The following is a 27,054-nucleotide window of genomic DNA, read 5'->3' on the forward strand; positions in this document are numbered from 1 at the left end:
AGTATGGCTCCCGGGTGGACGCCGTAGCTACTCCACCCAGGGTGCGCAGTCCACATCAGTGCAGGCCTGAGGAATAAGTAAACAATAACATTTGCCAAGTAGGTTACATTTGCACAGAGTTCTTGCATTTTGAACACAGATCTATCTGTGTGAGCTTATGGGCCGTGTTCATGTTGGCCCAGAAGCCTTCGTAATACCTCTCCCTCAAGGATTTATTTTGTATTTTTCAACCTTGACCCCTTCAATACGAGGATGTCTTTTCTGGATTATTTTCGTTTTCTCCAGTTGATTCCATCCTGTTTAGGAGATTTTTAGGACCAGAGGAGTTAGATGCAGCCTTCATTAACCCTTTCGCCACTAGATTGCCTTGTAACAGAAAATATATATATATAAATAAAAATAACTAAATAAATAAATCGTCTGACCGTAATAATAGTGAAGTAAATCTGATGTCCTTGAGCTGGAGAAGTATCCTGTTGAATGTTATCGATACAAGTTATGTTGCTATTAAAAACGTACAAATATCATATAAGTGAATGGTAAGACGTACTAAATAAATCGCTCAAGAAAAGATACTACGAAGCTTCTACTGCCAACGAGAATGCAGCCAATGAGAGATAAGACATACAGCATAAACGGCCTTTGTATCTTCTTCATTTCAGTATACAAATTGATAAACACACGGCGAGTTTAGCCTACTGTTCCTCTACGTCTGCTTTACATTTTAAGTTTAAGGCATGTCCGTCACTTCCCTCCCTGGCACATCATACAAAGGTAATCGTCAATGGACACAGAAACATACCAGAGCTGTCTGATGTTAGGCATGTTAGTCAGCAGAGGAAAGTGAGAAGCAAAGGAGGTTAAGTATAGGGTGGTCCATATATTATAACCCCCCCTCTTCCTCTCCGCGCGATTTTCTGTGCGTTGTGAGAACTGCTTAATCAATGTCTATCCTGCATTATTTATTCATTTCCTGCTCCCACTGGCACACTCACGTCCACACCTGCAGACTGAGCGCCAGGAGAGTCTGTAGTAGAGCGCTGTTTATGAATCGCCTTACGTGCCCGAGTGTACTATCGAGCACTCTCCTGCTTAAATTATATCCTAAGACTTGATAATGACAGAAACGATCACTGCCAACTGATTCTGCAGCTCAGAAATATTGCACATGTGTTTACAACCTTCGCATTTGGTGCTGGAGAGGGGTACCTTCACGTGGTGGCACCGATGTAATTAGGTGATTAGCTACCCGGTTACACAAACATCCCTCAGCCACATATTTATCCCCCTGAAGAAAGATGGAGAGTTAAAAGAGAGGAACAACTTCAACCTGCAGTCCAACTGGTTCACGTTCCAGATGAACCTGGGGCTGCTACTACAACTACTGCCACTATTCCTCCTCCTCCTCCTCCTCCTCCTCCTACCACCACCACCACCACTACCACTGCTACTGTAACTACTATTCTTTCATTCCCTTCTACCTCTTCTCGCCGATGACGTATTTTTAGATTATTCTTGCTACCATCAAACGATTTTTGTCAACCTTCAAGGACCTCTGCTAGTAAGAGTGCTAACCGGCCCGGTTCAAAAAGCTTCGTCTAAGCAAATAAACACCTCTGAAAGTAGCAAGAAAAAAAAAAAAAAAGGATTTTGTATAAAGGAATTAAGATCATCTAATGCAGTGACCCCATAAAAAATACAAAAAAGAAAAAAAACGAAAAAAGAAAAACCAAAAAAATAGGCCATAATCTATATCTCTCACCTGACAGCTGTCCTTCACTGGTATCAAATTAGTTTATCTACCCCGACACAACCATGTAGATTTTGGCAGTACGTATTCTCTCCCTCTTTTATTTTTGACTTTCCTGATAAACTTATTCTTTTTATAACGACACTTGCATTTCTAAGGATGGAACTCATTATCAGCAGGTCAGTCATCCCCCATTTTATTTTCCATTGAAGGGCATTTCTTACAATGGCCTTGGGTGTACAAGTAACTGTATTCTCCCTCAACTCTGTAGTACTATTAGTCTGAAAACCAAAATGTCTCTCACTGGATATCCCCCAATTTTCCTGGTTCTACGTGAGAGTTTAATCACTTGTCGGAACACATAAGTAGGGAAAACAAGCGTAATTATTTCAGTATTTTTATTTGCTTTCAGTTCAGGCAAATATAGATTCACATTTCAAAAGACGAGTGAGGTGTATAAAGCATTACATTTCAGGGGAGAAGTGACGTGAGATCTAGTTTTAACGTAAAGGAAAATTTCAGATGAGTGAGACTGGAACGATTTGCATTGCATGAGCGTAGTGCAGCCTCAACTTAAAGCCACACAGATGAAAATGATAAGGTGTGGTGAAGCTTTATATATACAGTCACATATCATATGAATAAAATATAATCATGCCTTATTATAAAGCCTCATTTTAGTAAATGGGAGAAATATGAAAAGCCTAATTACTGCATTATCAGGAGATGAGTGAGGTGTGCCTTAGCCTTAGCGAACATAGAACTGCAGTTTAAGTCTTATTTCTGCAGATGAGAGATGTGATTCGGCCTCAGTGTATGTTAAGTCACATTTCACAGGATGGGTGAGGTGTGGTCCAGCTACTGTATTAATTCAGATTACGAGATAAGTGAGCTTTGTCCAGGTCATAAAAAAACGTCATATATAAGACGATGAGTAGCCCATTGTTGATTCGTATTTCAACGTAAATCACATAACGGGACCTTAAACCATATTTCGGAAGACTACCGTGATATGTTCAAGCCTGCGCCTCGGCCTCCTGGTCCCTGTGCGTAACTGTGGTGCGGCTATCATGAAAAGCCACAACACGAAGCTGATGATGATGTGATTAAGCCTGTGCCGTGGCCTCCTGTTCCCTATGCGTGGCTGCGATGCGCTTGTCGTGAGCCACAGCGGCCGGCATGAAGAGCCACAACACGAAGCTGACGATGATGAGCCCAGCCAACACCCACATGCTGATGGCGTAACTGTCACTCACGTCACGGATCACGCCTGTACCAGCACATACAAGGATTAGCTTAGTAACATGACGATAATGATGAAGATGATGATGATGATGAGCCCTGCCAACACCCACAAGCTTAAGATGCAGCTGCCCCTCACGTCACGGATCACAGCTGCACCAATACACACGAGGATTAGCTTAGTCACTTACCCTCCTTGAGATATTTTCACTCCTTCAGTCTCGTGACGTATCCTAAAACGCTTTTATTGAACATAGGAGCTATTATGATGGTAGGCCTAAATAAAAGTTATAGCTAACCTCTCCAATTCGAAAAAACTATCCAAAGGCAAAATAAATGCGTCCGTAAGTAGCAAGATAAAAATAGGAAGTAAAGTAGAAAGAATAAAGTAAGAAAGGGTTAATTATGTAAATTATCATTTGAGAATTAGCCCGTAGATGCACTAATGGATATGGAAATGAAATGAATCAAAACAGTGTTAAATAAATCTTTTTACCATATTTTGGATGGCTGTCGGCTGGAAAGCGAGGCATTTCAAGAAAAGTATCTGTTTAAATATTATAGTACCATATACCTGTTCCAGGCACGTTTAAAATGATCTATCTATCTATCTATATCTATCTGTCTATCTATCTATCTATAGCCAGACGCCATAATCCCGTAAGGGGTGTCCGTTTGTGTTTGAGTTAGTTGTTTTACGGGGAGGGGCACCAGCTCTCCGCCAACCCAGTTGTTGACACGTAGGGAACACGTGTAGGTTGGTTATATGGTTACCACACAGCATTGTGTATGATTTTCTGGCTTACAGGAAACCATCAGGCTTGTCACGCAATGTAAAGCCACCTGAAAAGGAAAAAAGGGTAATAAAAAGTGACAGGAAAGGTGGGAGAAATAGGAAGAGAGGAGGGCAGACAGAAAAAAAATGATAAAGGTGAAGGAAGAAGTAGGCAGCACTACAAGTTTGAAATGAGCTCCATGAAAATCAGTCCTTGGGTCAGTGTGTTTTTGAAGTTAGGTAGGTTAGTTTTCCTTATACTTCCAAACTTTATTGTCAACTTTTTGTTTGCTTATGATGTTCTCATTTTATCAGCTTGTCTCATTCCAGTGCAGGACGAACACATCTCCCAACCGTCTCCACTCTGGCCTATGTGTTGTTAGTGTGTGATATTCCAGTTGTCCTTTCTCGTTCTTTGATTACTTCCTCTCATTCCATCTCTAGGTTCCCATTCTGTTATCAAGGTCTCATCAGATATTCTCATCACATAAGTAAGCCTCTGACATATCGGACTAACACAGAGGAGGGGCTGACGATATAGCTGATAATTCTATATAGCTGATGCTCGTTAGAGGCGACCATAACGACCCCAGGTTCAATTTACACTACATTTTGTTAGGTGGATATGTAAAGGAATATTACGAGTTCACGGTTTTATTTCAATTTTGTATGGATTTATACAGCGTATCTTGACGCTGTATATATAAATATTATCCATCCATCCATCTACCATCCCATCCTATGTTGCCCCATGAGGAGCGTAGGAGCCCGGGGCTGACATTTATGATGAGAGTGACGAGCCTCACTCATCCCTAAGTGGTATTACATTTTCAATCACTGATATACAACAGAACCGAAAAACAAATAAATTACTCTTCTGTCTAGCGGCCATCACCTCGATATGTAGACTTTTTGTTCGATGAATATATTGTTAGGTATGCTCACAAAGGTTGACATGGAAGAATTTTTGATTAACGAAAATCGATATAATGATGCCTTACTGTAAATCATTAACTCCTAAAATATTGGAGGCCGATCCCAAACTGAATAAAATAGGCAAACAGCAATAATTAGCAACATACTTAAGCCATGTTGAATGCTACTGAGGGGCAAATGATCCGCAGGGTGGAGGAATACAACTGTTTTTCACTACGGTGGAGAGTGAACCATCCCCAGTCCTTGTAAATGCACAGCTAATGAAGTGTAGAGTGAGGATTGGAAGTACGTGTTGCTGTGGCGGCTGTCTGTATGCCTGAGTGACAGAGTGTGGATGGAACCTTCAGTCATGTAGGAAATCTTGACAGGGTGCAAACCTTTGAGATCATATGCCCCTGAATGGAACCGAACCCATGTTAGAAGCAGTGGTAGACGCACACTCTAACCTTAAAACGAAGACCCCTTTTTGCCTCTAATACTTTGAAATAAACTGGAGAATGAGGAGGGAGGAAAAGAATTTGAGGAATTGTGGAACACTTATTCTGTATGTCCTACTTCAGTACTCATCTGTTGTTTTCTGATACGTTACTTATTATACTATGAGAGTGGACTGATTCTGTAGTTATTTAAAAATTGCTAGACATACCAGAACTTAAGGGGAGACATCACTCAGGAGCAATGTAAGCAAACCAGTGGCTAATAACTGATTTTGATTTTTCTGTGACACACACACTCCTTGGCTAGTCTGACTCAGGTTTGTGCAGTGGCCTACCAACTGCAGGGGTTCGATTCCCCGAGAAGTAATGACTGGATGTTTTTCGATCATATAATGCCATCAAGGGGAGTGAAATAGTCATCTAGGCTTTCTTATATTGGACTCTGAATACCCTAGTCATAAGCCCCTACACCCTGACGGTGTAATATGAAACTGACCATTCTTATTTACTATTATTAATTCATTTAGCTATTTTTTCGACGTTTTCTATTCCCATCTGTACTTATAAAACTCGAATTGGCATGAAATATTTCGTTACTGATCAGGGAGTAACTTTTGACCCTGAGTTTACAATAATTCCTCTGGACTTACCAACAAAAGGCCCGATGGAGAAGAACCCGAGGGCGACGAGGAAGTTTTTGGCGCTGTAGATGGAGGTGAGGCGGTCCAGGCCGATGATCCTGGGGAAATGGTCGTAGCATCGCAATCAGGTCTCACAGTAACACGTCTCCAAACAAATAATTTACCTTTGTCATAATTCTCTACTTTGGTGGCCATTCTAGATCACCAGCAAAATCTGTTTCATTAGCCAGTCACTCGTTCAGTCGAGAGATCATCCATTTTCAACTGGGCAGATATTTTCCTTGATACTGAGAGAATACGACAATAAGGCTCTGCTCTACATCCTTCCATAGCATACCATAACTAGCACCATAGTCTTGTGTTAAGCTCCTGTTACAGCCCAGCATTCAAGATGGCGCGATGCTAATTTTAAGCTTAAAGTGAATTGACCATAGCTTGACTGAGACGTTTGTAGATGCAGAGTGACGAATTAGTAGTCTTACATATAGTTTAAGCTTGAGAGAGAATTAGCAAGCTTACATATGGTTTAAGCTTAAGATGGAACGAGCAATCTTACATGTAGTTTAACCTTAAGATGGAATAGCAATCTTACACCTAGTTTAAGCTTAAGATGGAATAGCAATCTTACACCTAGTTTAAGCTTAAGATGGAATAGCAATCTTACAACTAGTTTAAGCTTAAGATGGAATAGCAATCTTACAACTAGTTTAAGCTTAAGATGGAATAGCAATCTCACAACTAGTTTAAGCTTAAGAGGGAATTAGCAATCTTACAACTAGTCTAAGCTTAAGATGGAATAGCAATCACACAACTAGTTTAAGGTTAAGATGGAATTAGCAAGCTTACATATAGTTCAAGCTTAAGATGGAATTAGCAAGCTTTCATATAGTTTAAGCTTGAGAGGGAATTAGCAATCTTGCCTTTAATTTAATATGAGGGTTCGTGCATACACTACCTGGTCATGAGCAGGTTATTGAGGCCGTAAAAGGTACCCAGCGCCACCCCCCACACCCCCATCACACCTGCCTGCCACACAGCGCTCGTCTGGAAGGTAAACACTGACACACAGTTATCTTGTACACGGTGTTGTGGTCACTGGTGGAGAGTTGCAGGGGTCTTGTTTACATGTAGGGCCTCGAAAGAAGAGAAGGTGTGTGTGTGTGTGTGTGTGTGTGTGTGTGTGTGTGTGTGTGTGTGTGTGTGTGTAATTCACCTGGTCGGTCAGGATCACGTGATGGTTTTGTGATCATCGGCATTTTACCCTCCCGGAAGAGAGCTCATATAGTCCGATCTAAGGGCAAAGCCTTGACCTTCACACATGCACACACCCATCCTCTTGCTCAAGGAGGACAGTGACCACCCGCTTTGTCAGTGAAACTTTTTCGCATCCCGAGCAAGGCGCGAGCCCCCGTCTTAGCAGATGCTAGGCGAGAGCGTTCTGTGTGTGTGTGTGTGTGTGTGTGTGTGTGTGTGTGTGTGTGTTTAAGGAGACTGAAATAATACAGAAACAGTATTTTTGGAATTTTAGTAGGCAGTGTAAAAAGGAAGGGAAGAGAAAACTTAATATAACTTAATAAATAGAAAATCTGGTAGTCAGTAATGCTATGTCTCTTGACTGGTTCGTTTTACCTGCATGGAAAATAAAATCCTGATTCGCTTTAACTGCTACTAGACATTGGCATAAGTGAATTATCTTTATTTTTTCACAGGCGGTAACTGATTTATATATCCTGCTCTTAATTTACTGAATTTTGAAACTTATACGCCATACATTAATGGTGAAACTTCAGTAAATGTTAGGTGGTCCTGCTGCCAACGAAATGAACACTGAAGTCGCCATTGCTCGGCTTAGTCTCCAGTCACTACTACTACTAATAATAATAATAATAATTAAATTTTGGACAAGCATACATCTTAAAACATAATACAATGCGTAGTGGTTTTGCGGATTGGTAATCATCGAACACTGCTAATTTTCAGGTCACGACGACATTATTGCAGTGGCGACTTTTAGTTTTGCTTACGTTGCGGAATACAAAATATCCACGTTATATGTCACTTTCTCTGACCCTAGTGTTTGTTTTTAGGTCCATCATATTTTACAGAAGAATTGCCTATCAAAGTTCAGTTGCCACCTTTAATGCTGATTAGCCAGATTTCCCCATTTTACAGTACTAGTTGCGTGTATAAGGCTGTCATAGTTGCATCACATCGCTGACATATGACAAGGGATCAGCACTTGTGTTTATCATTTATCAGATTCAACTAACTGATTTTGCTGAGTTTTAGCTGGAGCTGCTTGAGCGAAAGATCTTAGGCATAGGCAGATATGAAAAGGGCCAATACTTCTACCATTACAGTCTTATATCAGTGTGGAAATGTGCCCCGCCTATGATACGATGCAGACGATCGTGGTACCATTACAATAAGAGTGTGGAAGTGTGATCCCACCTATAATGGAGACGCCCATGGTGGCAATGGCGGCCATGTAGCAGAGACGCATGTTGAACCAGGGCATGTCGGACATGGGCGACACCAGGAGGCGGGAGCAGAAGCTGCAGATGCCTGCCACTGACACACACCACGCCGCCGTCTGTAGGGAGTGACCGGCAGCCTGTATGGCGAAAGGCACCATCACCGTGAAGTTGGCCTCACCGTTGACGATTAATGTGGAGCCCAGAGCGATGATGAGGCAGGAGGGGCGTCTCAGGATGGCCATGTCACTAACCACTGAACGAACAACGCGCATGGCGGTGCGACACAGACCCACACCACAGGGTTCAAATCTGTCATTTATCACGAGTGTGGTCTCACCGTCACTGTGCAGGAGCTGTTTGTCTGTTAGTGTGGCTTGACAAGTGGCACTGCACATATCGTCACTGGCACTCGGAGAAAAAGATGATGTAGATTTATCACACTCCTTGTATGACAGTGAGTCATCACTAGCATCACTGTTGCTGTCATTACTATGTTGAGTCCTCTCTTGCACATTTACTCTCACATTGTCACTTTTCGTGTCTCTGGCACATACTTCAGCATACTTCTCTTGCGATAGGAGAGATGACGTAGCGTCTTTACCAGACCTGACGTGTTTGTTGTGCCACTCAACTGGGTGGAAGACAGTTGCGCCCAAGAATCCGTGTAATATAATGGCGCCGACGATGATGATGGCGCCCTGCAGGCCGTACTGGTCCTGCAGGCAGCGAATGAGGAGAGGGCTGAAAAAGTGGCCCATCCCTGCACCGGCCATGAGCCAGGCGTTGGCCAGGCCGCGGCGCCGGTGAAAGTACTGGGCCAGGATGAGGTAACCCACGCACGACAGCCCGCTGCCCAATCCTGCAACACAACAAAAATATACAATTACAAGAATATCATGGCATCATCTTATTCTTTATATGGTTGAATTTTCGGCAAGGTCATTTACCATCCTCAAAGTCTGTATAGCAAAAAAGCCAACATTGTAAAAAAAAAAAAATACTTTCAGAGCTTAAAAGACTGCACATAATTATCAAAGACGAAGTCGAACACCTTGGCCAGTCGATACCAGAACGAGAATTTTCCGTCTGTCCGTTCGTCTGTTAGTTCGTTCGTGCTTTGCTGGTCACAAAGAAAGACCGAGTTTGATACTACGAGTAAAGGTGTCAGATGAATCCTCTTCAGCTGAGGGTGTGCCCTAGTCTGAGTAGTCAGCATCCTCGGTCAACTCCAAGGTTACAGCGATCAAATGAGGGTTCAAGGCTAGAAAGCAAGTTCTTTTATTTTAAAAAGTATATACATACTACTGGCATCAGTGGAGAGGGCATTTAAATTGCAGCAATTTACGCACCCATATTACTACCTCGTTAGTTGATGTGGGAAAACAACCGGCGCAGGTTATATCTTTTTAAGCCATAGGATTAACTTGCATCTTTATTGGTTACCTCCTGGTGAATGTACTACACAGTCTAACACGGTGGTTTGAAAAGCTGGGATGAATGCATAGTAAAGGCTTCGTCATCGGGATCCCGGCATAGTAATACACAGCTGGTATTATAACCCAGTACCCAATTCCAGAAAACGAAATCAAGTGCCTTGGGAGGCTAAGCCGGAATGGGAGTTTCCTGACTGGCCGTTCGTTCGTGTGCACTCTACAGGCCAAATTTATGGTTCGATTTTGATGCTTGAAGTATCAAACGAATCCTCTCCAGCTGAAGGTGTACCCTTGCCTAAGTGGTCGACACACTTAGGTCAACCTTAAGGTAGCAGCGACCTAAAAAGCTCTGGGTCACCGAGAAAACTTCTATATGAACATGAGTAGTAGTAGTAGTAGTAGCAGTAGCAGTAGTAGTAGTAGTAGTACTAGCATGATATCAGTCTGGCTGGCAGAGCAGACCCATCAACCGCAGCAAGCAATCACCCCTGCAGGGCTGTCCCGTGCGATGAACCGATGTTTGCTTGCGGCAGACAGCACTTCATCGCAGTGAAACGCAGAGAAGAGTATGGAGGTGTAGTTTCTTGATGGACGCTGCAGTTGCGTTTCTCCACCCAGTTACCGTGGTAGGCTCCACATCACATCATTATTTGGCTATAACGGTTACCACCCAAGAATGTAAATGGTTTCCCGGGTTATAGGCAGCACTACACTGAGTGAATGGATGATGGGCTTCTCCACCTACCACTGTACAGGAATATATGCATGAAACTGTTGTCACTGGATAGCATATTTAAATTTAAGTAATTTATGCCTTCACCACAACTTTGATACAGCCCACTGGAAATTGGCAGACTACAAGATCTTAAAATATGCCCTTGTGTCACTGTCTTGCTAAGTGTTGTGGAAAGCAACAAGAAGTAGTGGGTAGTCATTTATATCCTAAAGAATAAACCTGCATCTTCATACCTCCAGGTAAAATAATCGCATAATCTAACATAAGGGGTGTAAAACCAGAGACCAGTGCATAATTGTTTGATATCTCTCGTACATGTGATGCTGAGTTAGCCTCAAGGAAGTGTGCATATTCGATCATACTAACGAACATTCATTTTTTGAGCTCCGATCGATTTCGTAAACAATACGTTATCCTCTTCCCGCATTCTGGAATTCTCACCATAATTTATGTTCTCAACCCTCACAGGTGTTCTTACCTGTGGGCTCAGTTTGTATTGACTTATATAAGCTAAGCAGTTTCAATGCAGTGTTTGGAATCGACTGAGTTGGGTGCAGAGTCAATATTTGAAAAGAATCATACAAAACGTCGTCTTTGGAGCCCTAGCGTGGCAACACAGCTAATATTAATCATATAGCCCTAGAAAGCAACAGTAACTTGTATTCCCTGAAGATAATATAGTGAGTGAAATGAATAAAATAATCACAAGTACATGTCTTCCTTAAGCTAAATGAGTCCCATGGGAGTAACGAGAAGAGACTAAAGATTATAAAATTATTTTCGTCTAGTGCCTTCCACTTCTCTCCAACATTCTATACCGTCCGTATCCATTTTCTTTACATTGCTACGTCTTCAACGCAATCTAACCTTCTCAGCTTCCAAAACATTTTCTTGTCTGATTCACAGCCCTCTCGAACCTTCGTCACTTCCATCCTAAACATCTTTATTCTCCTGCACAATCTAGCCTTTTCATTTCCGTCCAATGCATCTTTTTAATCAAGCATTTTGTTTTTACAGTCCCGTAAATGGTTCAGTGGAAGAATTATACGTCATTTGTGGCCGAGACTACTATATCTTTCCAAGAAAGAACACGTCCCTAAGTGAGTAATTATTCTGTCTGCTTTATGTTGTTCCTTCATTTATTGGTCAGCTGTCTCCCAAATCAATGCATCCATTCTGAGCTTTCTGTAGTCCTTTCAGTACAGTGTTCGAAGTGAGCCTTTACTTATAACACTAATTCTACAGTACATGAAAACTATTGAGTGAGGCAGTGTGGGAAGTGTGAATGAGCGACCTAATGAATAAAGATGAAAACATAGATTTATGCCTGCCGATTGTACAAGGGTCATTAAGACAGAGAGTCAGTAAATGAGTGAATGAGTATGTACGAGCAGTGGGGGAGCTGGATGAGTTGGTGGGTGAAGAAGAAATTAGGTAAAGCTCATGCCTATCGACTTAAAGAGAGTCATTATAGGTGAAGTCAATCAGTGAGTGAGTACGGGGAGGGATGTTTGAGTGAGTGGTGGCTGGAGAAAGTAGGAGTTCATACACACGCACAGTTTTAACTATCAATCCCATTGGGCAGTGTGGTGTGTTCAGTCTGGATGTGTGCCTCATTTTAAGTTGGCGTGTATCCTCAATAACCTAAAGTTATTTCTCCGCTTTCTGAAGGAGAGTTCAACCTCTATTTGTTATGTAATGTATTTTTAGATAAACAAAAAAGGGAAGATGCAACTGTAAGAGAAGGAATAAACAGTGGTTGCGCATCACCAAAGGCGTTTTTTGTAGCACTCGGAAAGTCAAAGGGGTTTGAGATTCCGCTGTTGGAAAGTCAAACTCCTCACCGAGGAGTTTGCCTCTGCAGTGGTGCATACCCAAACTACCAATCAGCGTGTTGTGTAGCGGAGTTTAGCCAGTTAGGGAGTTTAGCATGATGTTTAATTCGCAATACCAGAAGATAACTATTCATTTTTTATATTATAATGCATAACAAATAATCATGTTAATGACTATATGACAATAAGGAGTTCTAACAATGTACTTTATTACGAAAATCAATCAATTTAAATGTTCCGTCTCGCACCAGCTCGCACCTCCAGCCTCAAAATGGCCGACGCGTCCAATGAATTGACTGTGGTTTTGGCTTCGTTCTAACGAAAGTACAAAATTACAAAATTCTTATGTAATGTCTCAGTCAGTCGTAAATATTTTCATGTTATGTGTTTTTTGAGGGATACAGATGCATTTCCGAACCGTGAAATGTGCTTGGATCCCAAAACTTTCCAGTTTATCATACGTCTTACCGCAGGAACTGCAGCCATTGAAACAAGTTTACAAATCCACCGCGAGGTTGGGCTTACTTGTAAAGAATAGGAGAGTAAATGGTTTCTACTGGCCTTAATTTCTGCTTCGGAATGGAACGAAAATTGTAAGTAATGCTCCTACGTTTATCTTAGGAACATAAAATGTCATTATGAAAAAGTTGTCATCTCATTTCCTTGCTGACTGGCTATGTACGACAGTTCTTCCAGGGCTCATAGTGCTCGTTCGTCTGGCTGTGCTATTGCTTAGCGTTCTGTAAACTCCAACAGCGGAAACCCAAACCCTTTTGACTTTCCGAGGTGCTACAAAAAACGCCTCAAGTCTGTTCTCGCAAACAGATCACTCGACTCAACGCACCATGAAACCGAACACCCACGCGCTCGAACCGGTGTGCTCGAGCCAGTTTCCGCGGTTGGGCTGGCAGTTGAATATACGTGTGTGAGAGGGTGACGCCACTAACCACAGCCTTAAACGAGAAGAAAAAGAGGATAGTGGGAGATACACAGTACATAGGACGGAAAGGATGTGTTGTGTGAGTGAATGTGGTGAAGAGTAAACATAGACCGTAAGGGAGTGATACCATTAACAAGGCAGACGAGGAAGACACAAAGAAGAAGGTGGGCGATACAGCAATGACGGAGTGTGTTATCCAGGGACGTGAATTAGTGTGAGAGTGAGATATTGAGTAATTAAGATGACAGGGTAATAACACGAACCGCAGCCAAGCGAGAAAGACCTAGAGGGAAAGCTGGGCGATACAACAGAAACTGTAAGACAAAGGGACGTGAGTGAGTGAGTGAATGAGTGTCGGTAAAAACTGCGGTGAGTGAGTGAGCGTGCCGATAAGGAAACAACATTAATTACATCTAAGAGAGAAAGACACGAAGAGGAAGTGGGTGGTGCAGCTGAGGCAAAGATCGTGAGTAGGGAGGAGTGAATGTGAGTGAAAGTGAACGTAACTGTGCGAAGCGAATGAAAAATGAATGAGTGTAGTGGTACGGTAACACAGAATTCAAGAAATTAACACAACTAACTATATCCAAGCGAGAGATGAACAGGAAGTTAGGTAATGCAGTTTGGGCGGAAAGTATGAGACAGAGGGCAGTGAGTGATTGTGGAGAGATTAGAGGGGGAGTGAGTGAGTGTGGCAGTAGGGGTGAGTGAATGAATGAACGAAGAGACAGGAGTGATACCACTAACCGCATCCAAGCGAGAAGGAGACTAATAAAAATGTGGGCGACGCAGCTAGAGCGGAGAGTGTGAGACAGAGTGCAGTGAGCAGTGTCCCCGTCATGGCCACCTTCCGATACCCAAACTCCCTGGTGAGGCTGCCCAGCATGACGCCCGTCACCCGCCACACCACCATGAAGGCATTATACACCACGGCCACGGTGGTGGACGACGCACGCCACTCCAGCAGCTGCCGCGAGAACAGGATGCCGAAGGACGGCGACAGCATCGGTACCACCAGCTGTTGGGGTAAGGTGTGTTACTTAGTTACACACACACACACGCACACTCACACTCACACACAGCGCGCGCGCGCACGCAGACAGACAGACAGACAGACACACACACACACACACACACACACACACACACACACACAAATCGTGCACGCAGACACATTTACAAGTATACTCAATGCACATAAACAACTCTTAAGTGTTCCCTTCATAAAGATACATGTAGGTTCATATACGCATAGCTAAACCTGAGATCGCGAGGGTGCATGCAAATATCCAGTTTCTGATATTTCACTTACGGAACAGAAGTCAAGATCAGAGGCACTGTAGTTCGTCAGCAACAAGGTTAATTTCAAGAGTAGTTCAACATTAAGAAATAAGGTGGTAAAGATAAAATACACTGTTGCCTGCACTTACCAAGGTTCCTACAAATTACAGTGGAATACTAGGTGCTTTCCTACACCACCAGAATCCCTGTTATAATAATACAGCCGAATATTTCAGAGTATATAAGCTTCCCCACATTCACTGATGCAATAATCTCGGTATTATGCTTGAATTATGAGGAGATCCAGCGGCTGGGATCGTTGGAGGAACACTTTTACGATAGCATATTGATCGATTTCACCATTTTAACGACGGCTACGTAAATGAGACTCTGATAGCTGAAATTTTTACCTTAGAAACTAGTTGCAAGAGAAGTTTGTAGAAAAAAAGGTGTTTATGGTATTAGACGAATGATATAACTACGATATCTTTGAAGGTATTGGCCTAAATATTTCCAGCGAAGATTATCAAGACAATTCGGCACAGCTAAAAGGAAGTCCCCATGCCCCAAAGGTTTAATGATGCTCACATAATATTGATAAAGTTAGAGTTCACTGATACAAGCGTTCTCTAACTGCTGTACGTAAAAACTGGTAGTAACTTTGAGACGGTGCCGTTATTTTATTCCTTCCTCCTTGTACCAGATGTTTTACCCATATTAGGAGACCACTTAATTAATGAAATCGTATGGAGGTAGCAAGAATAAACTCGAAAAATAATTAAAAAAAAATTTATTCAAACAGTTACTGAAACGCCTGCAAGCGAACCTAAGAATCTGGAAAGTAAGCGTCGTGGTGGGTTCCTTACTGCAGTGAGGAAGTAATGGGATCAGGTGAGTGAGCGAAATAGGAGGTTCTGTCTTGCTCGTTGTGAATCTTCCGTAACACTCCTTTCTAAGCTATTTATTTATTCTGTTGCACTCTTGTATACTACTGATACAAACTGTGCTAACAATAAAAACTCATAAATTACGTGGAAGAGAATAATAAAGTTGAAATACCTAAGACAAATAGCCAATGAAAAAGTGTTCCGAAGTCTGCCATGGCAACGGGAACAGAAAGCCTGATGTGTGCGAGGCAGTGACTGTGATGGTATGGGAATCATGTTTTTTTTTTTTTCTATGTTAACGTTGTGAGTTTTGCTCCATACTGTCATAATGGCACCTTGACCCCCTATACCACTGGAGACATTTATTTGTTCATTAAAATAGAGACATTGGATGATTCTGCCCTCGCCTTTCCTAGTCCCTCACGTAATAAATAAGTGAATGAATAAATAAAAATAAATAGAATAGCCTTACTGGAGAAAACTCATCGTAAATTTGTAACTCTCAGGCTCGGACCCAGCCTGCCAGTCATAACGTCTTGCTATAATCTGCTAATGGCCCAGAAACACGGGTGGAGGGACAGTGTACGGTATCATAAGTGAAGCTGGTTATAACTGGTCACCACCTGAATTATAAAGATGTGTTGGGAAATGTGTAAGAAAAACCAGGTTATTCTTGGCTGATGTTGATAAGGACACACCCAGTATATATACTGGTATATATATATATATATATATATATATATATATATATATATATATATATATATATATATATATATATATATATGTAACTTGCAATACTTTGGTAATAGAAACTCAGTGTACAAACAGCTAGATAAGGAGTTTATTACAAGCTCACAGTAAAATAGTCTGCCCGTCTCGGCTGTCTGCTATCAACTGATGCAATAACGCCGTCTTCAGGCGTGGGAAAGCATGCTGACCTAGCAAGTTTAGTGGGGGCATGTATGCATTGGGGAGGGACATATATACATCGGGGGTAGACATAATGTGGAGGGGGTACACTACTCCCCCGGGTAGCTGAGACGGTGTCTCCGGACACCGGGAGTTATACGGGGTTTGATTATAGTAGTAAGGCAGGACCGGGAGGTTTGTACAAGGGATAAGTATGATACAGGGGCAGTAGGGGAGATATATATATATATATATATATATATATATATATATATATATATATATATATATATATATATATATATATATATATATATATATGGGCAAATACTTGCAGTAGGTACTGGCTGTGTCCTTATATTTGTCAGGTTCCGATGACCTAAGTGACTGTCGCATGTAAACAATAAATGCAACTCTTCATTTTCACATGCACCGCTCTCACCACAGATGCTTCCTCACGATTTATCCTTGTCAGAATGAATGGGTTAAATTCAGATTATCTCCCTCCCTCAGCGAAGTGTCATGCAGTGGACTAGACTACATACAGACTGAAACAGACACTCCAGTTATGTCCGTCATCAACTGTCTGCTTGTTTACTCCTTTGCCCTCATACACTGTAGGTCTATCTAAAACTTCACCCCTTTCGTTTTAAGAACACAAACGTTACACTTACAGCAACGACAAACACCCTCGGCAGCCACCAGCCCACCGCCGTCAGGAGCCTGTCTATTGTCTCTCATCTTTTTCATCACTGCTGCCTCCGGACGATTCCAGTGACCATGAGAAAGACCACACGTATGAAAGGTGTTCATAAAGGTTATATCTAAATCGTTTAAGCTACCTGGAAAAGTCTCGCCAAAGATAAATAAAACCGTCTGGCAGTAAGAATAAAGTATAAGGCGAGTCGTCCTAATGAAGTGTTTGATAATGCTGACAACATTTGCCGCAGTAAGGAACACCTCCGCAGCCATCACCCATCCCCAGCCGCCGTCATGCCTTTCCTTTTTGCTTCCTCCAGACAGTTTTATTCAGCTTAGGGTATCCTTCTCGTTTTATAGGTTGAAAGAAGGCTGTTTCTAACTCCCCCAGTTCGAAAAAGCCACACGTTAACAAAACATAAGCGTCTGGAAGGATGAACACGAAATTAACAAATAAGTGTCCTAGTAATGCCGACACAACACTTACCGCAATAAGGAACACGCCAGCAGCCACCACCCAGCCCCAGCCGCCGTCAGGAGCCTGGCTATCCTTGTCTGTGTCATCCTCTTCCTTCTTGCTCTTCGCCATCTTCACTCCGCGGCGAGACCAACACCCCCTCACCTCCCTTCTACCTGCAGCCGCCTTCCTTCCTTCCTTCCTTTCAATCCCTAATTTGTTTTCATGGCCGGTTTCTTTGGGATGAGGCTCGCAAACAAACTTTCGATCATGCTCTTGTGGCTACAATTGTTTTTGCAGGATGTGAAGGGAAGCCAAGTGCAGAATCTGTTTTGTTTTTCCTATAAAGAGAAGTCATGGTTACTACAGGGAATTGATTTTAAGTTTGTAGGTCTCAGTTCTGGTCTTCCTCCTATTTCTCACTTTCTCGGTTCAGCACATCGAGCTTCTGTGAATATGATTTAGCAGAAGAAAATTATTGCGTCTCTCTCTCTCTCTCTCTCTCTCTCTCTCTCTCTCTCTCTCTCTCTCTCTCTCTCTCTCTCTCTCTCTCTCTCTCTCTCTGTGCCCCACTTCTTTATTATTATTTTTTTTTTTGGGGGGGGGGCTTCCTTTATTGGTCTCTCCCCCATCACATGCTCTGATCGCTCACTCCCACAATTATGGGGTCGGTTCAACACGCCCAGTCTCTGAAAAGTTGATTTAGAGAAAATCAATACACTTTCCTTTCTTTGGTTTGTTTTGTTGACCTGTCCACTCGTTTCCACCTTCCTTGTCCACTAGCCCTCCTGCTTCATTCCTCCGGTCCACACACTCTGAAGGAGGGGCAGAGTAATGCCTATCGGTTTCATGGAAGTCATCGGGGCAGATAATTGAAATCAGTCCTTATTAAGACCCGCAACAGCCGATTTTGCATCCAAGCTTCTAATCGTACTACTTGGGCAAGGGGGAAGCATGCTTTCCCTAACAGTCTGACCGGCAAACTCTTGTATCATGCCCTTCTATTGCAACAGTCACACAATAGGAAGTCTGGGTAGAGTGTTTGAGCGAGTGGTGGTGACGCACAGTCGGGGACAAAATTTCTCTCAATATTTTATCTCTACTTCGTAATGTCTCTGCTGGCTTATAGGTATGTAATATTCCTATACTGAGAGAGGCATGGTGTGTTTCTTGTCCCATAAATACGAAAGAACCTGTAGTATTTTGCTTTTTTGTGTGTCACTTCTCTTTGCCGGCTAATATTTCTGTTATGAGAGCTAGGCCTGGTATGTTCCTTTGTCCAAAAGATAAAAAAAAAAATTACTTAATGATAATCACTTCTGTTTGTCAGTTTCCTCTACTTGCTAATATCCCTATAGCAAGAAAGGCTTAGTATGTTTTTTTTTTACCCTTGATTTACAAGAATTCGCCTAGTATTTCGCCTTCTCTGCTCGTCACTTTCCTCTGCTGCCTAATACTCCTAAAGTGAGAGAGGCTTGATATAATCTTCTGCCCAAAGGTACAGGAGGTCTACTAATTTTCTCGTCCTCTGCTTGTCACTTTCCTCTGCTGGCCATTTATTCCAAGGCCGAGAGAGGATTGATATACTTCTCTACCCATATTCAGCTCTCTTTTATATAATGTGTGAGGGAGGTAAGTGACAGCCATACCCCGAGTGAGACGTACACAGGAACAGTATACGGACTTAACCACTTAACCTTGACCGTGTAAATAAAAGTGCATTCTTATTTTCAGAGGCAGTTATCATTGTTCGTATTTTTTCACATCCATATCAATCCACTTCGTAACGATAAATGACATATAAAATTCTGTAATCTGCAATGCTATCTCTCGAGCCTTACACACTTTTCAGATGATGTAGGAGTTTGATAATTGTTCTACGTACGTGACACGATAATGATGTTCGCAGCTGCACACCATAACAGGCCTTCATTATTATATATATATTTTTTTTACTTTAACCCCTTGAGCCCGAGGATATGTTCTGCATTTCATTCCTGCTGCCTCCACACACTTCGTTTTCAATTAGGGAGGACTTGAAGCTACAGGGATCAAATGTTGCCTTCATAAATCCTTCGCTTTAGGAGGCTCTTGTAAGATTAATAAAACTGTCTGAATAAAAAAATAATAATAATAATAACCTAGCGCTAATCTCTTCTTGTAACCGAGTATTCAAGATGAAGAGGAGGTAATTTTAGGCCAAGGTAGAGTTAGGTATGGGAAGAATATAATCACGTGTTATGGCATTTTTTCTATCTATCTATCTATTGCCAGACGCCTTAATCCCTTTTACGGGGTGGCCACAAACAAATCGCCTCCACGTCAGCCTGTCCCCCTCCATTTCACTGCCCTGCTCCCAATTCACCCCCCCCTCTCTCTCATATACCCCTCCACTCCATCCCTCCATCTAAAAATTTCCTCTTGCCTTTAGTTCGTACCACAGAAACAACTCGTAAGCCACAAGAGGGAAACGGCCTTAAATGTTTGAGGTCATTCACTGAGCTATAAGGGAGGGGGTGGTGGTGGGGGGAGGGGAGGAATGGGAGAGGAGCTGGTAGAGAGGGAAGTGACACCCACACTAGTTTTTTCTCTCTCTCTCTCTCTCTCTCTCTCTCCATGATATCTGTGGAGCTGACATTGAAGCAACACAACCCCTTCACCAAGATGACGCATTCTCTAGTTACATTCCATCCTCCAGACGATTTTATACGACCAAGGAGAGGCCCCCCCCTCCCCAAACAGTGGAGTGGATGAAGTTAGATTTAACCCCTCCAGTTTCCAAATCGTTCCTAAGCTGAATAAAATCGTCTGGTGGTGCAAGAATATATCAGAAGTCATTGGATCCTAGGTAATGGCCCCTTCGTTACAACAGAGTCTGTTTTATTCGCCTTCCCTCCAGACGATTTTATGCAGCTTAGGATGACTTTTCGAGAAGGCGGCTGAAAAAGCCTTCGCCATTTGCTACGATGGGTGTCTTCTTAGGCCGAAATAAAATCATTTGGCGATGGTAAGAACAAGGGACTTACTGGGAGGGGAGGCCTTACCGTGGCGACACAGATACAGCGCGTGACTCCACTGCTCTGATATAAGAGTACCTACGTCCCCTAACACCCACCCACTCCCCTTTAGCCTGCAGTCCACCGGGTTCACTTTTCACACGAACATGGGGCCACAACAGTATCAAGGGCAAGAATAAGAGCCATATTCTGTAAGGGCTAAGGAGAGTTTATAATGCAAGTATCCCTTCCTTTTATATTTATTTTATCGCTTATCTTAACGCCTCTTGTCTCTTTACTGATCCAATCTGTGCAGGTATTTTAAGTGATCATGATAACGTAAAAGGGAATATGAAAGTGGACAATGCAAAATAATTCGGTAAAGAAGAAATGCTACGGTCTCCTGTGCCAGCGACAATACAGATCTAAATTCTGTTGTAGTTGTCCTCCCAGGCTGATCAGAAACGCAAACTCGGTGAACTGCAGGCTGAAGTTGACCTTTCGTATTCTACCACCCTCCTTTCGGGGGATAGGGAGGGGGTTAAAGGAACGTTTATCTAACCTAGCAATGAAGAAACTAGGTCATATCAGTGCCACACGCCATGACATCCTTCGCCAGCACCGACCTAAATTTAAAATGTCATTGTGTTGATGGGATGAAACTCGCTGCTGTTCAGACACCATATTGACGTGTGTAAGATTGGTTTTGCTTGTAATTTGTGTGTGTGTGTGTGTGTGTGTGTGTGTGTGTGTGTGTGTGTGTGTGTGTGTGTGTGTGTGTGTGTGTGTGTGTGTGTGTGTGTGTGTGTGTGTGTGTGTGTGTGTGTGTGTGTGTGTGTGCGTGCGTGCGTGCGTGCGTGCGTGTGCGCGCGCGCGCGTTAAAAAAAAAACATGGGATGATCAGCTTGTCCCATCCTTGTTATTTTGGTACGTCCCGTAAACTATTATTAATATTATTATTATGTTGTTGTTGTTGTTCATGAATTCATTCCTTTTTCTGAGGGAGTATTTGTGTACGTTTATTTTAGCTAGGGATTTCTACTTCACTGTTTCTATAATAATTATATATAATTTGTATTTGATTTATTATCTTGCAAGAGTAAAACGAATTATTTGGCTTAATGACCTTGGCTTTTATACCTCTGGTCGGTAGCCAAATATCCAACAAGCCAAAAAAAAAAAAAAAGAAAAAAAAAAAGCATCCTCTGTCTTTCCTGTAAATACACATCTCAGCTACGACAGGAAATTGACTTTAAATTTGTAAATCCACGTCGAAGGTTCGCATTCACAAGACACACTATTCACCAACAAGATTATTTTTTTAATAGGAACGACAAGAGAAAAGAAGTGTTCAGAATCTACCTATGTTCTGTTCATCCTGCAAAATTAAATCGCAGTTAAGACATAGAACTTGACTTTTTTTTTTAATTTACGTTCAGATTTCAGACTCGTTTTGGTTGGCGTGGACTGTCTCGCTTGCCGGGGCTGAGAGTATATACCGTTGTCCTCGGAGGGCTTAAGAGTGATGTTATAAAAGATAAGCGTGGTCCATATTGCGCATCCCAGTCTTGTGTGTTGTGGGGACGGCTCAGGTACAAGTGTCTATCCTGCATAATATTCTACTACACATTAACCATCTTTTTTGTGACATCCTTTTACTTCAATTTGCTTATATTTTTCTCCATATATCTACCCAAATTCTATCTACATTCATCTCGCCTTTATTTCGAGTCTGGGCACAGGCTTAATAGTCAGTTGTCTGAGTTCCAGCATTTTCTTCAACGTGCCATTTACCTACACATGTCACCACTTCGGCAGTATTACTCATATCTCTAGCCACACAAACACAACCTCCCCCCCCCTCAATCACCACCTCTCTGTAATCACCACCTGTCTATCTACCTGCCTGATTCTACCTAACATACAGCATCTCCTCTACTAACATCTATCAGTGTCTACTAGTCTCTGCTTCTATCTATCAAGTGCTAACTATCCCAACCAGTTACTATCAGTCTCTCTCAGTATCTACATTTATAAGTGTCGTCAATCACACCGCCCCCACCACCCACCACTCATCCGGATGTGGCCAATTAGGAGAGGGGAACAGGTGGGGGGGACGGGGAGAGGAGGGAGGAGGGGGGAAGGGGAGGAGGGCAAGGGGAGAGCAAGGGAGGGGAGGCAAGAAGGGTAGGGGTCGGGGGCAAGGGAGATGGGAGCAAGGAGGAGAGGGGAGAGGGTAAAGGGGAGGGAGGTGGATAAGTTGGATAGGAGAGAGAGAGCATGTGGGAGGGCATGGAGGAAGGGAGGAGGGGTGGGGGGAAGAGCCGGAGTAGGGGAGGAAGAGAATTGGCACCGTGGGAGGGGAGGGAGCAAAGGGGAGAGAGGAGGGGGTAAGGGCCGTAGGGAGGGGGGAAAGTGGGGTGGGGGAGGAGAGCAAAGGAGACGAGGGGGCAAAGATGAGGCCAGGGGAGGGGAGGCAAAAAGGAAAGGTAGGAGGTAAGGGAGGAGGAGGAAGGGGAGAAGGAGAGGGGAATGGGGGGAGGGGGAGGAAGAGAGGGGAGAGTAGGGTGGGGGCTCCTCATTGCTACCGATTAAATCTCTCCTCATAACTGGATACATTTTTATAAGTTGTTTCGAGTATGTGTCAGAAAACAATATATGTGTATGTAAGCGTGGGGTTGCATATGGTGTGTGTGTGTGTGTGTGTGTTTGTGTGTGTGTGTGTGTGTGTGTGTGTGTGTGTGTGTGTGTGTGTCTTTGTATATGTATGCCTCTGTATTTTCGCATGTCCACACACACACACACACACACACACACACACACACACACACACACACACACACACACACACACACACACACACACATACATCTAGCTGAATAACATCGACTATTAGTTAGAATACAATATTAATGTTGTATGAAAATTTTTAACCCCCTATACTCATTCTTAGCTAGTTGAGAGAGAGAGAGAGAGAGAGAGAGAGAGAGAGAGAGAGAGAGAGAGAGAGAAATGAAAAACGAAAAACCGTGTGACGTTAATCATAATACAACAGACTGTGCACCATAACTGATGTGCAGCGATAAAACCCTCTTAACCTTCAATACATCAGTGGTACATAATTAAATATTCTTGCTCAGGCAGTCCTCTTACTGATTAAAAAAAAAAAAAAAAAAAAAAACTCAAGACTAAACATATATATTTTCGTTCCTAGTTGACGGATCCCTAAATGTGGTTAACCCCTACCGAGCGGTGACTTATTTAATTGGGTTACTTTATTTTTGCTACCTTCAGACGATTGTATTTATATTATGGGAGATTTCCTGTAGTGATGGATTTAATGAAGGCTATAGCTAACCCCTCCAGTCTAAAAAACCTCTCCACTGCTGAATAAAACCGTCTAGAAAAACAAGCGCGGAGTCTAAGATACGTCATGACACTGTAGAGATTAAGACCCTTGAATCTAATGCGTTAATAAAATAAATGAATAAATAAATAAATATAATGATTCACATGATTTTACAATACGATAAGTACCCTATCCCCTCCATTAAACTTAATTTTGTTATCAGTAGATCTGATAATATTACGGCCATAAAACTTCTACGGGATTATGGCCCAACTTAATACAGCCTTAAGACGTCACTGCGGCTGGTAAGTATTCGCTATGGACGGTAAGAGCGCCTAAGTGGTGACATGTAAATTTTGTTGCCCGTAGGAGGACTTCTGGGCTTCAGGAAAGAGGCTGTCAAGTTCCAGCTAACATGCATTCAATACGGATAGGGAGTATTAGCGCCGAAGTGGTGGCATGTAAAGGTGTGTAGCACGGAGGACTACTGAACCTAAGGGAATAGGTTGTCAAGTCTATGCTAAAAGTCGGATATACAGTAAAAATATATAGTGCAGGTAGCTGAGGAGGAGGGGGCACTGATTCATGGCGCCAGTGTGTCATCCAAACGATAAAGATCTGGCTCAGTAACAGATCTGGCGCAGTAACAGATCTGGCGCAGGAACACTTATGATGGCACTTGACAGATAACGACAAGGCTGTGTGTCTGTGTCTGGCGGAGGGGTGGCAGCTTGAGGCATTGTGGATCCGGATTCACAAACAGAATTACGATCAGTTAATTGTCGTACCTCAGGAAACCACTTGCTATGTTGGGAGGTAATTGTGTTGTTGTTATTGTGGTGGTGGTGGTGGTGATCCTTACCCTGGTTGTTGTGGTGGTGGTGGCTATTTTGGCTGTTATTTTTGTTCTCGTTGTTGCTGTTGTTACTCCAGGCTTATCTCAGCGTGAACCCAGTAAACTGCAGGAAACCGATCACATCAACCAGGCTGTCCCAGAGATCTTGTGTTGAGGTTATGTTGATGGATTGTCGGTGTTGTGATACTATGATGCTTTCAGTGAGCAGGAGTTGTATGGTGTGGCGGACTGACTAGAGTGAGAGTAGAGTGGATTACTTGTGAACTATACAGTACTCGTATTTTTGTGTTGGTACCGACACAAGGAAGAGTCATGGCTACATCGCACTCTGGATAGGGTGTACACTCATGTCTCCAAGGGTAGGATAGTGAGTGAAGGACTTATGTCTTGTAGTACGCATGGCATGAAGGATGCTGTTTGACTGGAAGGTTTTGGATGGTTGTGGGGGTTGTTTGTTTGTGAAGTGTATTGTTGAATGTAAGAGGAAGGATGTAAATGAGCTGCGCATTTTTTTTTTTTTTTAAATGGTGGTGGTGTTGCTTTGGGTGCTACATATTTACAGTATTGCCTATAGGTGCATGGATCCTGTGCTGAAGTAATGAACTGTGTGCCTCTCATAATCATATAGTCCATGATTATGAATACTTTGTTTCTTAGTGCAAGTTATGGTCTTTGTTCAGCCCCTCAGAACTATGTCTCAGATTTTGGCACGCTTCTTTCTGGAATACTGGGGAAAATGACTGACATGTCTAGATAGTCACTGGATAGTCATGCTGGTACACTTGTCTCCTTTTCATACTTTCGGGTACATACATACATACATACATGCTAGGGAGGCGTAAATATATTAGCTATAAATCAGCCAGTTTAGTATATAACGGTGTCCTGGTATTCACAGTTTTATATTGTAGATTTTACTAGAATATCAATATATCGTATGATGGTTGAGTTACACACACTCAGTTTACGGTAACCGTTTCTGTTAGGAAGTACAATACCCATGCCATTTCCGTGATACTGCGCAAAACTGTAAAAACAGTAGTTGCTGTGGTGTTAAATGGTGCTGAACTCAGTACTGCAATGTCAGGAGCATTGGTGTTCAGTGATTTTGGTGTCATAGAAATAGCGTCGTCACTAGCCGGTTTTAAAGAACGTAGAGCGTCGCACATTCTATATCTCATGTTATCGTATCTCATTAAGTGGGACTTGCTACAGTACTTCATAAATGCCAATGGAACAGGCTGATGACATTAATTTCAAAGTTATTATTATTATTTTTAAACATTTTTGTTGTTGTTACTGTTGGTGGTGGTGGTGGTGGTGGTATTGTTAGTATTAGTATTCGTATTAGTATTAGTGTTAGTAATAATTGGGCTATAACTATACACCTCTCCATATGGTCTAAAGAAAAATTCAAGATAAATTAGACGTCTTAAGGATATTTCAGGTAGTATACTGTATCACTGTAACATCTCTCACACCACAGTTTCGACAACTTTCTACGTGTGTCGAGTCCATAAATGTTTTCCTCTTGACCTGAAGGATTTGATCAGGCTTTAAAAGTTTACAGATATCGTGATTAGTACATAAAATCTCAGAAAATATCCCCGTAGCAAATTGTACATAAACTTTAACGCCATAGTGGTGTAAATATAGTGTTTTTAATCTAACTTGGCCCAGATTTTCACTCTTTTTTCAGTTTATTTCACAGAGCTTAAAGGCAGAAAAAAAAAAAAACTGCTATAGCTTCACATTCTTTCCACAGCATCTCTTCTTGACGAGCCTCATACTTGAGTGATAATTTGATGTTGTAACTTTGCATTCAACGTGGAGAGATGGGATTTTTAGGCCAAGTTCTAGGAAAGAGGTATATGTGTCATTAATCACTATAGCTAACCATTCAGAAAGGCAGAACTGGTGGTATTCACGTTAACTAACCTCTTACAGTTTATGTCTCTCTCATCTGTCATTCCTCTTCCTATTGGACTCTAGGGCTGGGATAGTTCTCTCTCTCTCTCTCTCTCTCTCTCTCTCTCTCTCTCTCACTCACTTTCTCACCTTACTGCAGCCTACATCCCATTATCATTCTTATCTGTGACCTAAGGAGAGAGCCCATCATGATAAGGCACAAGTCAGTAGCTTTCCAACTTAAAAATGATTATACCTCTGAAATGGAGTCAGGATTCCGGGGGCTTGAATGATGAGTGGAGGGATCATAAGGTCATCTTCATTGGGCATGCAGTTGATAGGTGTCTCTGTCATGTTGTTCTTTTCTAGACTTTTTTTCACCCTGCCATTGGGAGGAGAGAGAGAGAGAGAGGGGGGGGGTCTGTTTGATGATGATGATGATGGTTTTAATATCTTCATGTGTAATGGTAAAGATACTGGAGCATATTAACCCCTTGAAGCAAAACA

The 27,054-nt window shown here is 42.4% G+C and overlaps 1 protein-coding gene across 1 annotated transcript in view; it reads right to left on the reverse strand.

The window, feature by feature from the left end:
• Positions 1-2,151: 2,151 nt before the first annotated feature.
• LOC145400435 (monocarboxylate transporter 9-like) overlaps positions 2,152-27,054 on the reverse strand; it is a 30,310-nt gene continuing 5,407 nt past the window's right edge. The window contains exons 2-7 of the mRNA XM_080272948.1: positions 17,469-17,779; positions 13,950-14,220; positions 8,233-9,117; positions 6,737-6,839; positions 5,791-5,879; positions 2,152-3,020 (exon numbers count right to left, since the gene is read on the reverse strand). Of these exons, the coding sequence (XP_080129074.1) occupies positions 2,857-3,020; positions 5,791-5,879; positions 6,737-6,839; positions 8,233-9,117; positions 13,950-14,220; positions 17,469-17,570 (1,614 nt within the window). The 5' untranslated portion in view covers positions 17,571-17,779 and the 3' untranslated portion in view covers positions 2,152-2,856. The remainder of the gene's footprint in view (positions 3,021-5,790; positions 5,880-6,736; positions 6,840-8,232; positions 9,118-13,949; positions 14,221-17,468; positions 17,780-27,054) is intronic.

Source organism: Coenobita brevimanus, chromosome 52 (assembly GCF_032717465.1).
Source record: "Coenobita brevimanus isolate Jiangsu-jjx chromosome 52, ASM3271746v2, whole genome shotgun sequence".
Classification (NCBI taxonomy): Eukaryota; Metazoa; Arthropoda; class Malacostraca; order Decapoda; family Coenobitidae; genus Coenobita; species Coenobita brevimanus.